Consider the following 14,202-nt stretch of genomic DNA (forward strand, 5'->3'; position numbering starts at 1 on the left):
TTCACGTGCGAGGCATGTATATAGAAACTAGTTATTTTAAAAGTGAAAAGTCTTAAACTAAAAGTTGAATTACATAAATACTCTTCTAAATAATTAACTATCCTATTTATCCAACAGTTACAAATCTTTCCATAACTTTCCATTCTCGTGTAAATATGAAAAGCCACCACATTGAGTCACAATGGTTGGCAAACTTCATAGAATTCACCAAACGTATACGAATGATTAGTTTTCCGCATAACAACACAATAATGTAAAATTTGCAGATTCTCAATTTAAAACAATAAGGCTATTTATGCAATTGTGCCTGAGAAAGAAAACAAAAGGAGCATTATATATAAGGAGAACAAAACGTTATTCATGATCATCCACCTCTATCATCATTATCTTCTATGATTGGTATTTGGTAAGAAAACTTGCAAAAAGCATTATGATGCTAACACTACACATAGTAAATTCTATTCGAGTAAATGCAATAATAATCTTTTGCTTCAGAATAGGTATCGGAGTTTCACTCACCGTGGCTAAGAACATGTAACTACTTTTTCTAGAAATTGAAGACAATGAGACTACGTTTCGCGAAGATTTAACCAAAAATATACTGCACAATGCGAATGAAGACGATGAAGGCCGTTGGTAAAGAAACATGAAAAGCCACCATGTTGAGTCACAATGGTTGGCAAAATCTACTGACAATTAGTTTGGCACAATATTTTAATTACTTATTTGGTGAAAAAAATTATTATTATTTTTTGATTCCATGAATTTTTATAATGGATGAATTGCATTTCCACCATGACTTATCCATACAAACTTTACAATGTAAAAGTACACATGCAAACTACGTGAATAATATATCGGAAAGCAAATAAAGAGACAACTTCAAGGTTCTTGTCGTTTGGTTCCAATTAGAATGAAGCAAATAAGGATCAATAAATAATTTACTTAGTTGGAATAGTCACAATATTATGTTGCAGCGTGAAATAGATTTTACACTCGCAAAATTTAATTTTTTATCTGCTAATAAGTTTCTTTTCATGGCAGTAATTAATCTCAAAGAAATCGACATAGGAACGGCTTTTTGACTGTGACAAATTGCCTCCAAAGATGTTAATTGCATAGTCTTGGGTTGAGCAACAACATCAGAGCAATGAATCAAAGAAAAAGCGACAACAAAATCCGGGTTTAATTTTCTACTTTCGCTTATTCTTATTTATTTATCTATTTATCCCTATGTAACTTTTTATGAAGAGCTCTGTTCTCTAAATGGCCAAAGTACCATACTTGTCAAAATAACTTCTCCAGGTAATACAAGAAGAAACCTTATAGGAAATCAAGAAGTGTTGTATAGGACAAATAAAAATAAAAAAATTTGAAATCGTGATTCTAATAATAGGTTTTAATATTGATGTAAAGTTAGAAAAAATCAATTGTGACGTTCAGCTCATGAGATATAAAAGTTTGATTTTTCTTCTTCTACAACTCATGATTAGCAAATATTTGATGCTACAATTTTGAAAGAAGACAAAGTTAATCTCTAAAATAATGAACCAAGAGAGACATAAATACGAGATTAATTTTATTTTTTGTCTCTTGACTTAGTATTAATATTTTTTTAATGTCGAGATTCTAGCCTAGCTATGTGCATTTCTACCAATGATTAAAGGATGTCTTGCTATATGATGTTCAATACATGCATTTAGGGGCGTATAAACCAAATCGGAAAATCGTACCAAACCGAAAAGTCGAACCAAACCGATTAAAAATCAGATTAGGTTTGGTATTGAGTAAAAAAACTCGATCAAACCGACATATAAATATATAATTTTTATATATACTTCCAAGACTTTTTATAGAATTTTCCTTTAAAAATGCCTAAAAATATTTGCGATTCTCTTATGGGATGTAATATTTAGTTAAATATGAAGTGTTCCATATTTATTAACTTTAAATATAGGTTGTAGGATTACTTTTTTATCAAATGCTAGTGAAATGCGTCAATCTCTTTGTTCTTCCATTTTCATGTCATGATCTATTTAATTCTTATATCTTTTTCGAATTTGAAATGGTATTTCAATATTTAAAATTAAATAGAACATATCATTATATAGGTTTATATTTATTTTAATGTTTAATTATTAAATTCGGTTAACCTTGAAAGTGTACATCAACGCAAATTTATTGTCAGATGACTAAAAAATAACTATCATGTGTTACTAAGAAAATTCTTCAATAAGAATATTTTAATAGATCATATATTTATTAATTTTTTTAATTTTTACTAAATAAATATTTACGTATCAAAACTTTAACAAAGTAAGATTAAAATAATATTTATATAACAAAAAAATCCCGAAAAATCAGATAAATCCGTACTAATTCAAACCGATATATAATTGGTTTGGTTCGGTTTTGATAAAAATCGAACCAACCCGGTCCATGTACACCCCTACATACATGTTAGACATTATATGTAAGCTATACTTAAAATGATTTCTTATCAAAATGAAGATGAGTTAGTTTACGCTTTTGATTACATGCATGAATTCGTAGAGACAATCATTTTCAAGTTTGCAGGATGTGAATTAGAGACTTACCTTAATACTTAAAAGTTATTTTAAAATCTTGAAATAAAATAAATCTAGTTTATTTAAACATTACTGTAGGTTTTGTTGAAGGTTGAAACCTTTTGAGTTGTCAAATTCTATTTTGGCTCTTATGAAATGAGGTTAAGTTATATTGGATGCAAATAATTTAAAACCACATTGAAGTAGCGTGTAATATTGAAGTGAAAAATGTTGTATTACATGTCTCAGCATTTAAAAGGGTCCTAAGTGCAAAACAACCGAAATAGGAACGGACATCAAGAATATCGTCTATAAATAAGTATTAGGCAAGATATATTTAATACATAATTGTACCTCATAAAATCAATCTTAAAAATTCACATGTATTTAATTAAACTTTCATTATTCATGTTTGTAGATTCAGACTATATGATCCAGTCATTTTGACTTTGGCAAACAAGTCACAATGATGACCCATAACATTGATCTTTCATAGAAACTTATACTTTATTTTTTCATATAAAATTTATTTACTCAAAATTTTGTTGTACTAATATTAATATTATTTTACACAAACATATATTATATGACTCGGTATACACGTGTGTTACCGAGAAACTAGTTAGTTAATAAATAAGTAAGTTTTAGTTGTATCGAACTTCTAATATGAGTGCGTGATTGAAAAGTGACATGCACCTATGAAAGATATTCGCCTAAATTGATGCTGCCTATAAGGAAAGGATAAGTCAGATAATTAAGAGTATAAATTATCATGGTTTGAGGGGCTATTTTAGTTAAATAAATATTGACAATTAGATTTAAGAAGGGACAAGTGTCATAAAATTAAAGTTACTCCGAAAGAACTTGACGGATGATGTACATGAGGTGAGCCGAATCCGAGTTGAAATATACTATCGGCAGGGTGTAAAAATCGAATCGAAAAATCGCACTAACCCGAAAAGTTAAATCAAATCGATTAAAAAATTCGACTTGACTTGGTTTGATTTGGTTTGGTATTGAGTAAAAATATCTGAACCAACCCGACATATAAATATATAATTTTTATATATACTTTTAAGATTTTATGAATTTTCTTTAAAAAATGTATATAAATATTTAGGATTCTCTTGCGGAATATAAATTTTAATAGAATATGAAGTGCTCCATATTTATTGACCTTAAATAATGGGTTGTATGATCACTTTCTTATCAAGTGTTACTGAAATACGTCTATCTCTTTGTTCTTTCGTATTCATATCATATGTTAAGATCTATTAAATTCTTATATCTTTTTCGAATGTGAAGTGATTATTAATATTTATGTATCATATTGATTTTTATGTTTAATTACTAAATTCGGTTAACCTGAAAGTGTACATCAACAAAAAATTATTGTCAGACGACTAAACAAATAACTATTATGTATTACTAATAGAATTCTCCCATAAGAATATTTTAATGGATAATATGTTTGTCAATTTTTTATATTTTTATTAAATATATATTTACTTATCAAATACTTAACAAAGTAAGATTGAAGTAACAAAAAATTTGAAAATCCAAAAAACGTGACAAAACCAAACCAATCCAAACCGATATAGTTGATTTGGTTTAATTTTGATAAAACCGAACCAATTCGTCCATGTGCACCCCTAATTACCTGTTCTACTTTGTTTGGAACCTATTTTCTATTAGTCTCTTATAAAAGGAATGTCACAGTAAGACTGATTTGACTAACTAAGGGTTACGACAACGACAACGACGTATGTGCGTGGAAACTAGAAACGCAAAAGACCAACTAACACGTTTCAGGTAGGAGAACTGAAAGTAAAACCAAAACCTTATTGATTTCGGATTCAATGCCTTATAAAAAGCTAGCAGCCCATATGAATTTCATTATGAAACTAAATCAGAAAACCGGTAGTAGGGTAATTCTTTTATTTTTGGCTTAACTATACTTCACCTCACCACTTTCTTTACATAGTTTTTTAAGTTGTGAATTCCGTCATGGCACGAGGGAGAAACATGGAAGAGGAGGACGAAAATTGGGAGATTAAGAGTAAAAAAACAACCCAGAAGCGGCGGAGAAGGGAGGTCTCAGAGGAGGAGGAGGAAGAAGTCGGCTATAGAAGGAGGGCGGCTTCACAGTTTTTCGAGTTAGAAGCAGTAGACACTGATGAAGAAGAGGACGAGGATGAACAAGGGGAAGATGATTTTATTGATGATGCTGAAGTCGTCGACTTCGATTCCAACGAAAGAGAAGATTTTGGTTTCCGACAACGTCAAGTTGTTCGTCCACAAATTGAGGAAGAAGAGGAAGAGGAAGATATTGACGAATTTGAAAGGAGAATAGAAGAAAGGTACGGCAGAAAATCAAGATATGATGAAGAGGAAGATGAAACAGAGGTATTTCAGCAAGCCCTTTTGCCTACAATAAGGGACTCTAGGTTATGGATGGTTAAATGCGCAATTGGTCATGAAAGGGAAGTGGCAGCATGCTTAATGCAGAAGCAAATTGACAAAGCTTTTAACTTGAAAATTAAATCAGTCATAGCACTCGATCATATCCAGAATTATGTATACGTCGAAGCCGATAAAGAATCCCATGTTAGGGAGGCATGCAAAGGGATTTGTCATGTTTTGTTGAAAAATAAGTTTGTGTTGGTTCCAAACGCGGAGATGTCCGATGTGCTTTGTGCCAAAAGCCGAGAAAGAGAATTTACTAAGGATTCTTTGGTGAGATTAAAAACTGGGAATTACAAAGGAGACATTGCTCAGATTGTGGACGTAGATGATATCCAGAGAAGGGTCACTGTAAAATTGATTCCAAGAATTGATTATCAAGATTTGGTTAACAAATATGAGGGTAATAAACGACGGGAAGTTTCAAATAAAATATGCCCTCCACCAAGATTTTGGAGTGCTAGTAAAGCTAAAGCATTGGGCATTCCAGTGAAGCGCCAGAGGGATTCATTTACTGGGGATTACTTTGATACTGTCCTTGGCATGAAATTCAAAGGTGGTTTCTTGTATAAATCAGTGTCCATTAAGTCCATCCATAACAAGATTCAGCCTACGCTGGATGATCTTGAGAAATTTCATGCAGCCAAGGAGAAAGTAGATGACAGCAACAATGCAGAAATTTCATGTTTTTCCACTCTGCTTGCAAAGAATCTGAAGAAAGATTCCTTTAAAGCAGGAGATCAAGTAGTAGTTGACAATGGAGATTTAATAACTATAAAGGGATGGGTTCTCAAGGTTGAGGATGATATTGTTTATTTCAGACCAACAAATGGAGATCTGCCTCAAAATTCTCTTGCAATCAAGAGCACAGATTTGACCAAGCTACTTGGAGATAATGCCTCTGAGGTTGCATGCTGCGAACAATCACTATCATTAGCTAGTAAAAATTATAACAACAAAAGTAGAAATGGGGATGTAAGATCAGGATCAATAGCCAATTTCAGACCTCCACCTCCTAAACAAGGATATGGATTTGGAAGAGTAAGGCGTGATCCATTGGTGAATGCTCGAATTAAAATCCGTCAAGGACCTTATCATGGGATGGCTGGAACTGTTGTAGAGGTTAAAGGGAATAAAGTTCGGGTAGAATTGGAGGCTCAAATGAACTCTGTTTATGTTGATCGCAATCAAATTTGTGAGAACGTGAAAGTGGACAATTCTATTTGCGTGGAAGAGGGTTATGGTCTAGGGGGTGAGACTCCTATGTATTGTGCAAGAACTCCAATCCGTCCACAGATGACTCCGACAAGAGATTCTTCTGCAACACCTACTCATGAGGGAATGAGAACACCTATACCAAGTCGAGCATGGAAGCCTTATTAGCTAATTGAAGTAGTCGCTAACATTCTTCTAATTCGTACTTGTTCCTAGTTTTCTTATGAATGTAAGCATATTTTTCCATTACGTTTATTCTGCAATATGGTTTTGTAGTTGTATATGCAAAATTGGGTTTATATATACAAATATCAATTTTTATAAGTTGTTTACACTTGTCTTGGTAGCATCCTCAAATCTCAATGTATGATAATAACTATTGCATGTCTAGATCAGTCTGATTCCTAAGTCATTCCACTTTCTAATAAGTGTTAGACTAATATAAGTTTATTTCAAGGATGTGCATCTTTGCAGATATGCTGGAATATGCAGTTTCATTGTCCTCTCATCAGTTCTCTGAAATCTCGTGATCAGTGCTTTTGACTTTTGTCGAGTTGAGTTTGTCTACCAAAAAGAATTATTTTGTGTCGGGGAAGAATGAGACGGAATGCTAGGATATCAGTTTTATCAAATAAAACATAGTAAAAGAAACTGTACCGAAAAAGGAAAGATAAAAGAACCAAAATCAGAAAGCACCGGGACATTCACGTTAAAAAGAATAGAGTAGTATCAGTTACTCCATCAGTTGATATCTCATAATGGGGTGGTTCTCTCACAAGGTTTAGATGTTTGATAACAAAGGTTAAAGATTTGTTATGTAAGCAAAATGAGCAGGGTGAGACTGCTTTGTATGTTGCTGCCGAAAATGGCCACTGTTTGGCTGTTGCACAGTTTGGTTATTACAACCATAGTTTAGTTGTTGTAGCAAAGCATGAAAAACAGAAAATGACAAAAGGAAAAGAAGTAGTAATTTTTCTTTACAGATTTCATCTTGAAGCTATCAATCTTGACTTAGTGCTTCAAATGCTCACTGTATTTAGGCTAACATCACCTGCAACTTTCTTTCTGGACTTTGTCACAAGGAATGAGTTTAGCCATTGTATCTTTTAGGAGTAGTAGTATCTTGGCCATCTATTTGCATTAATGTGGTTTTTCTGGCATTATCTGTACTTTATGAATATCTTATGTATTTATTCTCTTTTTGGCTGTTTTTACATATCAAGTGGAGTAGTAATTGTCTTCTCTAGATTGTCATGTTTTATATATCATTGGAAATTGCACACTCAGGTTGTGAGGTGTTGGGACCAAACACACTCACGCAAGTATACGTGGTCGTCAAGTAATAGAGTAGTGAATAAAGTATCGTTCCCACGAAGATTTATGATTAACTTTTGACTAATTCAAACTCAAATAGTTTATCGATTCAAGCGATTTCTTATAAAATAGATAATTGTCTAATTTACTACCTAAAAACTATCAATTAATGAAATACTAGAAATCAACACAACACTTAAATAGGTTTAAATAACAATCAATGGGAGATAATATTCCTGGGTCACGGGTTATCTATAACAATCATGTTGCATTCGTAGCTTAAAATAACTAATTGATTTATCTGGATTGTTGATTGACAGGGTTGATATTACTCATAAGAATATGTCAAGTCCTTACTTGCCTATTTAAGCTAACTTAATACCTATATGTCTATGGAATTAAGATTAATGTAAATCTCTACTAATGTAAGCTCGCTCGATCTAAAATCAATTAGGACTTTTTCATGGTTGTAATGTGGGCTAAGGGATGGGTAAGATATATTTAAGGAATAGTGACTCACCCTCCTAAGCACTTTAATACATCACAAAATTACTTTAAGCGTATTTTCTTCAACACCACTTCAATTTCACAAACAATATCACCCCCAAAACAGTCCCTTTTTCTTTAAGCACTACTTTAGTTCATACCCACTAGCAAGAACAAGACAACAATTTATTCATTTCTATTTTAGGTAAAAGGATCAAAACAATGTCAATTAAGAATAAAAAGGGTATAGGCTTGTAATGTGGATACCAAATAAAAGTCAATAGGCTCAAAATGGTTAACTAGGGATAGATTTTATTTGTGATAAGCAATAAGCTCAAAAAGATCAAAGAAAGCCTAAAATTATTTTTCAAACCGAGCATCACCTCAAATTTCGCTTCAACTCACATACCGGGCAAGTTCTAGACACAAGTACAATACATGGACTACATAAAAACTTCACCACACATGGCACATGACTCACTAAGGACGATCACATTCCGACTCTCAAACAATGCAAGTATTCACGGAGCCACGAGATATTAAGCATTAAGCGCAAAGTGAACACAAGTCAAGAAAACGAGAAATAGTCGTCACAAAACATGCTATCTAATATATAAAGGCATCAAGATTAATATCAAAATATAGGGGAGATACTACACATGCCAAAGCATAAATATGCTACTATGAAACAAGTCAAGGGCGCTTAGGTTCATCATTCTTCCTCCTTTTATTTCCTAAATTCCTAATCTACTCGGAAAGAAAAAAAACTACCCGGTTCAAACTACATCCCATGGAAAAGAACCGAGGCACAAAGAAAAATCACAGGGGATTATTACTACATAAAGAAAGCTAAAATACATATTTTTGGATTTTTGTTTAGACTTTAATCCCTCAAGAAAATTGTCTAGGAGATCAATCGACGGGAAAAGTCCAATTTTTCTACTTTTTTTCGTTTTTTTTTCCACAAAAGCTACTACACTTAAGAATGAGTACTACAACTAAGCTAAAATAGCACAGAAACTCATCCAAACGATCTCCTCACCCCACACTTAAAATTTTGCAATGTCCTCAATGCACATTATAAATAATAAGAGGGTAAACGAGACTCCCTGGTAGGCCAAAGGCCGAAGCAATAGCGGCTCACGAGGTACTCAGACTTCCCCCAGGCATCGTCCTTTGTGTGGGCACCCCACACTTAGTCCTCACCATCTAGCTCGCTTTTGCACTCTTCTAATGGCTTTGCTTCCTATGCTCATAATCCTACAAAACAAAAATAAATACTACAAAATAATAAAAATAAAATAAAATAAAAAGTAAACAAAAATAAAAGAAAGCAGTAAAGCTGGGTTGCCTTCCAACAAGCGCCTGATTTAACGTCGTGGCACGACGCAATACGTTCTTCACGCCTCCACCAAATCCATCGAGGTCTTGTGACGTGCAATGTCACCACCCCAATAGTGTTTTACTCTCTGGCCATTTACCAAGAATGTCGTATTGGAACTCGTATCACGTAACTCCACCGCCCCATGAGGTTTCACACTAACCACTTCAAACGGACCCGATCATCGAGATTTAAGCTTTACGGGAAAAAGCTTTAGCCTCGAATTAAACAAGAGAACTTCTTGACCTGGCTCAAACTCATGATGTTGGATGTGCTTATCATGCCACCTCTTTGTCTTTTCTTTATACAATTTGGCATTTTCATATGCATGCAATCGAAATTCATCAAGCTCATTGAGTTGTAGCAATCTCTTCTCACCGGCCAAGTCCATCTCCATATTTAGCTTTTTAATCGCCCAATAGGCTTTGTGTTCAAGCTCAACAAGCAAGTGGCACGCCTTCCCATAAATCAACCTGTACAGAGAAGTACCTATGGGGGTCATGTATGCAGTGCGATATGCCCATAATGCGTCATCCAGCTTCCCGGCCCAGTCCTTTCTATTCCCTCTTACTGTTTTCTCCAAAATCTGCTTTACCTCTCTGTTGGAAACTTCTACTTGACCACTCGTTTGGGGATGATAGGCAGTGGAAACCTTATGCTTAACTCCATACTTTGCAAGAACATTATTCAGCAATTTGTTACAAAAGTGAGTTCCCCCATCGCTTATCAACACTCTTGGAGTCCCAAAACATGTGAAGATGTGCTTCTTTACAAAGCTTACCACTACCTTTGCGTCATTAGTAGGAAGAGCAATGGCCTCCACCCACTTAGAAACATAGTCGACCACCACCAAGATGTACCTGTTCCCATTAGAATATGGGAACGGTCCCATGAAATCAATCCCCCAACCATCAAAAAGCTCTACTGCCAGAATATTTTGCAAGGGCATCTCGTGCTTCCTTGTGATAGTTCCGGTTCTTTGGCATCTGTCACAATTTTTAACAAAGGCATGTACATCCTTAAACAATTTTGGCCAATAGAAACCTGATTGTAGCACTTTTTGGGCGGTTCTATCCCCGCCGTGATGACCTCCATATGGCGACGCATGGCAGTCATGCAATATAGCATTCATCTCTTCCTCAGGAACACACCTTCGCACCAACTGATCTGCGCACTGCCTATATAAGAATGGCTCATCCCACATGTAGAGTCTCACATCATGTAAGAATCTTCTTCTATTTTCAGGTGTCAATTCTAGTAGCGTCACCCCACTTGCAATAAAATTCACATAATCTGCATACCATGGGGCTTCACCTGAGGTGACTGCTAATAACTGCTCATCAAGAAATGTTTCTTTGATTGACCCTCCTTCAGCTACATGGTTCCGACTTTCTAATCTGGACAAGTGATCAGCCACTTGATTTTCTGTCCCTTTTTGATCTCGGATCTTTAAGTCAAATTCTTGCAAGAGGAGGACCCAACGATTCAGCCTCGGCTTGGCGTCTTTCTTTTCAAACAAGTATCTGATAGCTGAATGATCTGTGTAAACGATGACTTTGGTTCCCACTAGATAGGATCTGAACTTGTCAAACGCCCACACCACTGCAAGCAACTCCTTTTCAGTAACTGTATAATTCATCTGAGCTGGATTCATAGTTTTGCTTGCATAATAAATAGAGTGAAAGATTTTATCCCTCCTTTGCCCCAAAACAGCTTCGATTGCTATTTCACTTGCATCGCACATCAACTCAAATGATTGCGCCCAATCTGGGCCAATGATAATTGGTGCAGTCACCAACCTTCCCTTCAGCTCCTCAAATGCTCTCAGACAGGCATCATCAAACTTGAAGGGCACATATTTCTCAAGAAGCCTGCACAAAGGAGAAGAAATTTTCGAAAAATCTTTAATGAAACGACGATAAAAACCTGTATGGCCCAAGAAACTGCGAATGCCTTTGACGGATGTCGGTAGGGGCAATTTTTCAATCACCTCCACCTTCGCTTTGTCCACCTGCAAGCCACATTTGGACACCTTGTGCCCCAAAACTATACCTTCACGTACCATGAAATGACACTTTTCCCAGTTTAGCACTAAGTTCGTCTCTTCACACCTAGCAAGCACTTTATCAAGGTTCATTAAACAATTATCAAAAGAACAACCAAATACAAAAAAATCATCCATGAACACTTCTACAAATCTTTCAAACATGTCAGTAAAAATAGCCATCATACACATTTGAAAAGTCGCAGGTGCATTACAAAGACCAAAGGGCATTCTCTTGAACGCATACGTGCCATAAGGACACATAAATATAGTTTTCTCTTGGTCCTCTGGGGCTATAGCAATCTGATTATACCCCGAATAACCATCCAGGAAACAGTAATATTCCTGGCCAGCTAACCTATCAAGCATTTGGTCAATAAAGGGGAGGGGAAAGTGGTCTTTCCGGGTGGCATTGTTCAATTTTTTATAATCTATGCAAATTCTCCATCCAGTGACAGTTCTTGTAGGAATTAAGTCATTATTTTCATTAACTACTACAGTCATCCACCTTTCTTCGGCACACATTGAATGGGGCTTACCCATTTGCTATCAGATATTGGAAATACAATACCTGCATCAAGCCACTTAATCACTTCTTTTCTTACCACCTCTTTCATGATTGGATTTAGTCGGCGTTGTTGCTCTATACTTGGATTGTGTCCGTCCTCCATGAGGATTTTATGCATGCAAAAATCTGGACTAATGCCTTTAATGTCAGACATTGTCCACCCAATTGCTCGCTTGTGCTCACGTAGCACCCTCAATAGCTTTTCTTCCTGCAATTTACACAAGTGAGAAGAAACAATAACAGGTAAAGTGTCAGAACTACCCAAATAAGAATATTGAAGGTGAGTGGGTAGGGGTTTAAGCTCCAATTTTGGAGCTTCTTCAATTGACGGCTTTGGAGGGGGCCACTTGGCCTATTCAGGGGCTCAAACGGGTGTATTCCCTGTATGTAAGCACATGATGCATCTAGGATATGCATCATCTCCTCAACCTCATCATCAATCATCAAGCTATCAAACAATATGATTATTTTTTCTAGAGAGTCTTCTAGATATACACTCGTGTCAAGAAGTTGCTCATCCACCTCCACAACAGATATCATAGAGAGCTCCTCATAGTGGCAGGGAAGTTGGATTGCTTTGTAGATATTGAAGACTGCTTCCTCGTTGTCCACCCTCATAATTATTTTCTCTTCTCTCACTTTAATTATTGCATCACCAGTAGCCAAGAGAGGTCGTCCCAATATGATTGGAACTTGTTCATCAGCCTCAAAATCTAGAATAATGAAGTCAGCTGGGAAGATAAATTTCCCAATTTGCAGCAGCACATCTTCAATCACTCCTTCAGGGTAGGCTATGGACCTATCAGCTAATTGCAACATCACAGTGGTTGGTCTTGGAGCTCCCAGACCCAATTGCTTAAACAAGGACAATGGCATCAGATTTATGCTCGCACCCAAATCACAAAGAGCACGACCCACATCAATATTACCGATTCGCACTGGAACGGTGAAGCTGCCAAAATCCTTAAGCTTTTGAGGAAGCTTGTTTTGGACCCTTAAAGTGCACTCCTCAGTAAGTGCAACTGTCTCGAACTCAGTCAATTTCCTCTTGTGAGCCACTATATCTTTTATGTACTTAGCATACTTTGGAATTTCACGAAGTACATCCACTAATGGAATATTTAATTGAACGTGACTCAACATAGAGAGAAATTTGTTGAACATGCGATCGTCATTCTTTTTCTGCAATCTCTGGGGGAAAGGTGGTGGTGGCCTTACAGCCTCCATTCGCTCTGAACTTGCATCATTTTTCTTTGATTCGTGTATTGCCTTAGGGGTCAGCTCCCCCTCAGGTATAGGTTTGTCCTTTATCTTCTTTGGCACTTCCTCTAGTTTTCTCCCATTTTTGAGTGTAACTGCATTAACTTGAGGGTTCTTCTCTGTATCACTGGGTAGAGAGCCTGTAGGTCTAGTATTTTGATTTGCTGCCAACTGCCCCATTTGCCTCTCAAGATTTCTGAAATCGGTCCTGAGCTGTTGATTGTCAAGTAACAACTTTTTTAGCAAGTCATTCGTACTCTCTTCTGTTTGTTGGGGTGGCTTCTGAGGCTGATTTAAATTTCCTTGAGGCCTATACTGATTATGATTCTATTGATTTCCGCCCCATGAGAAGTTAGGATGATTCCTCCAATTTGGATTGTAAGTGTTCCCATATTGTGCATGCTGATTCATCGGACCTCTGTTTTGTTGCCCCACATAGTATATAGATTCAGGATTCGTGGGGCACATGTCACTCATATGACTGTCACCACATAGTTCGCAGCAAATAGACATTTGTTGTACATGTTGCATCTGTTGTGTTTGTTGCATTGTCATTCTGTTCATCTGATTTGCCAACTTTGCAATATCTGCTCTCATGGCTGAGAAGTCATCAAGCTCAATCACCCTAGCTGCCTTCTGTTTAATTGCTCTTCTTGCGTCCCCATCTCCTTGCCAATTATGATCATTAGCAGTGAAGTTATTTAGCAAGAGTTGTATTTCACTATACGGCCTCGCCATGCAACTACCCCCACAAGCTGAATCAAGATTCATCTTTGATGCCTCGTCTAGCCCATCAACAAAAGTGTGACCCAATACCTCATCAGTCTGACAATGATGTGGGCAATCTCTGAGTAGCTTCTTGTATCTTTCCCAAGCTTGACGAAGTGTCTCTCCATCCCGTTGT

At 36.0% G+C, this 14,202-nt stretch overlaps 1 protein-coding gene across 1 annotated transcript; it reads left to right on the forward strand.

Annotated features, from left to right (window-relative positions):
• Positions 1-4,592: 4,592 nt before the first annotated feature.
• Positions 4,593-6,413, forward strand: LOC104112857 (putative transcription elongation factor SPT5 homolog 1). Its single transcript, XM_009622897.2, has one exon. It carries the CDS (start codon positions 4,593-4,595, stop codon positions 6,411-6,413), a length of 1,821 nt encoding a protein of 606 aa, XP_009621192.2.
• The last annotated feature ends 7,789 nt before the right edge of the window (positions 6,414-14,202 follow it).

This window comes from Nicotiana tomentosiformis, chromosome 4 (genome assembly GCF_000390325.3).
Source record: "Nicotiana tomentosiformis chromosome 4, ASM39032v3, whole genome shotgun sequence".
NCBI classification, from domain to species: Eukaryota; Viridiplantae; Streptophyta; class Magnoliopsida; order Solanales; family Solanaceae; genus Nicotiana; species Nicotiana tomentosiformis.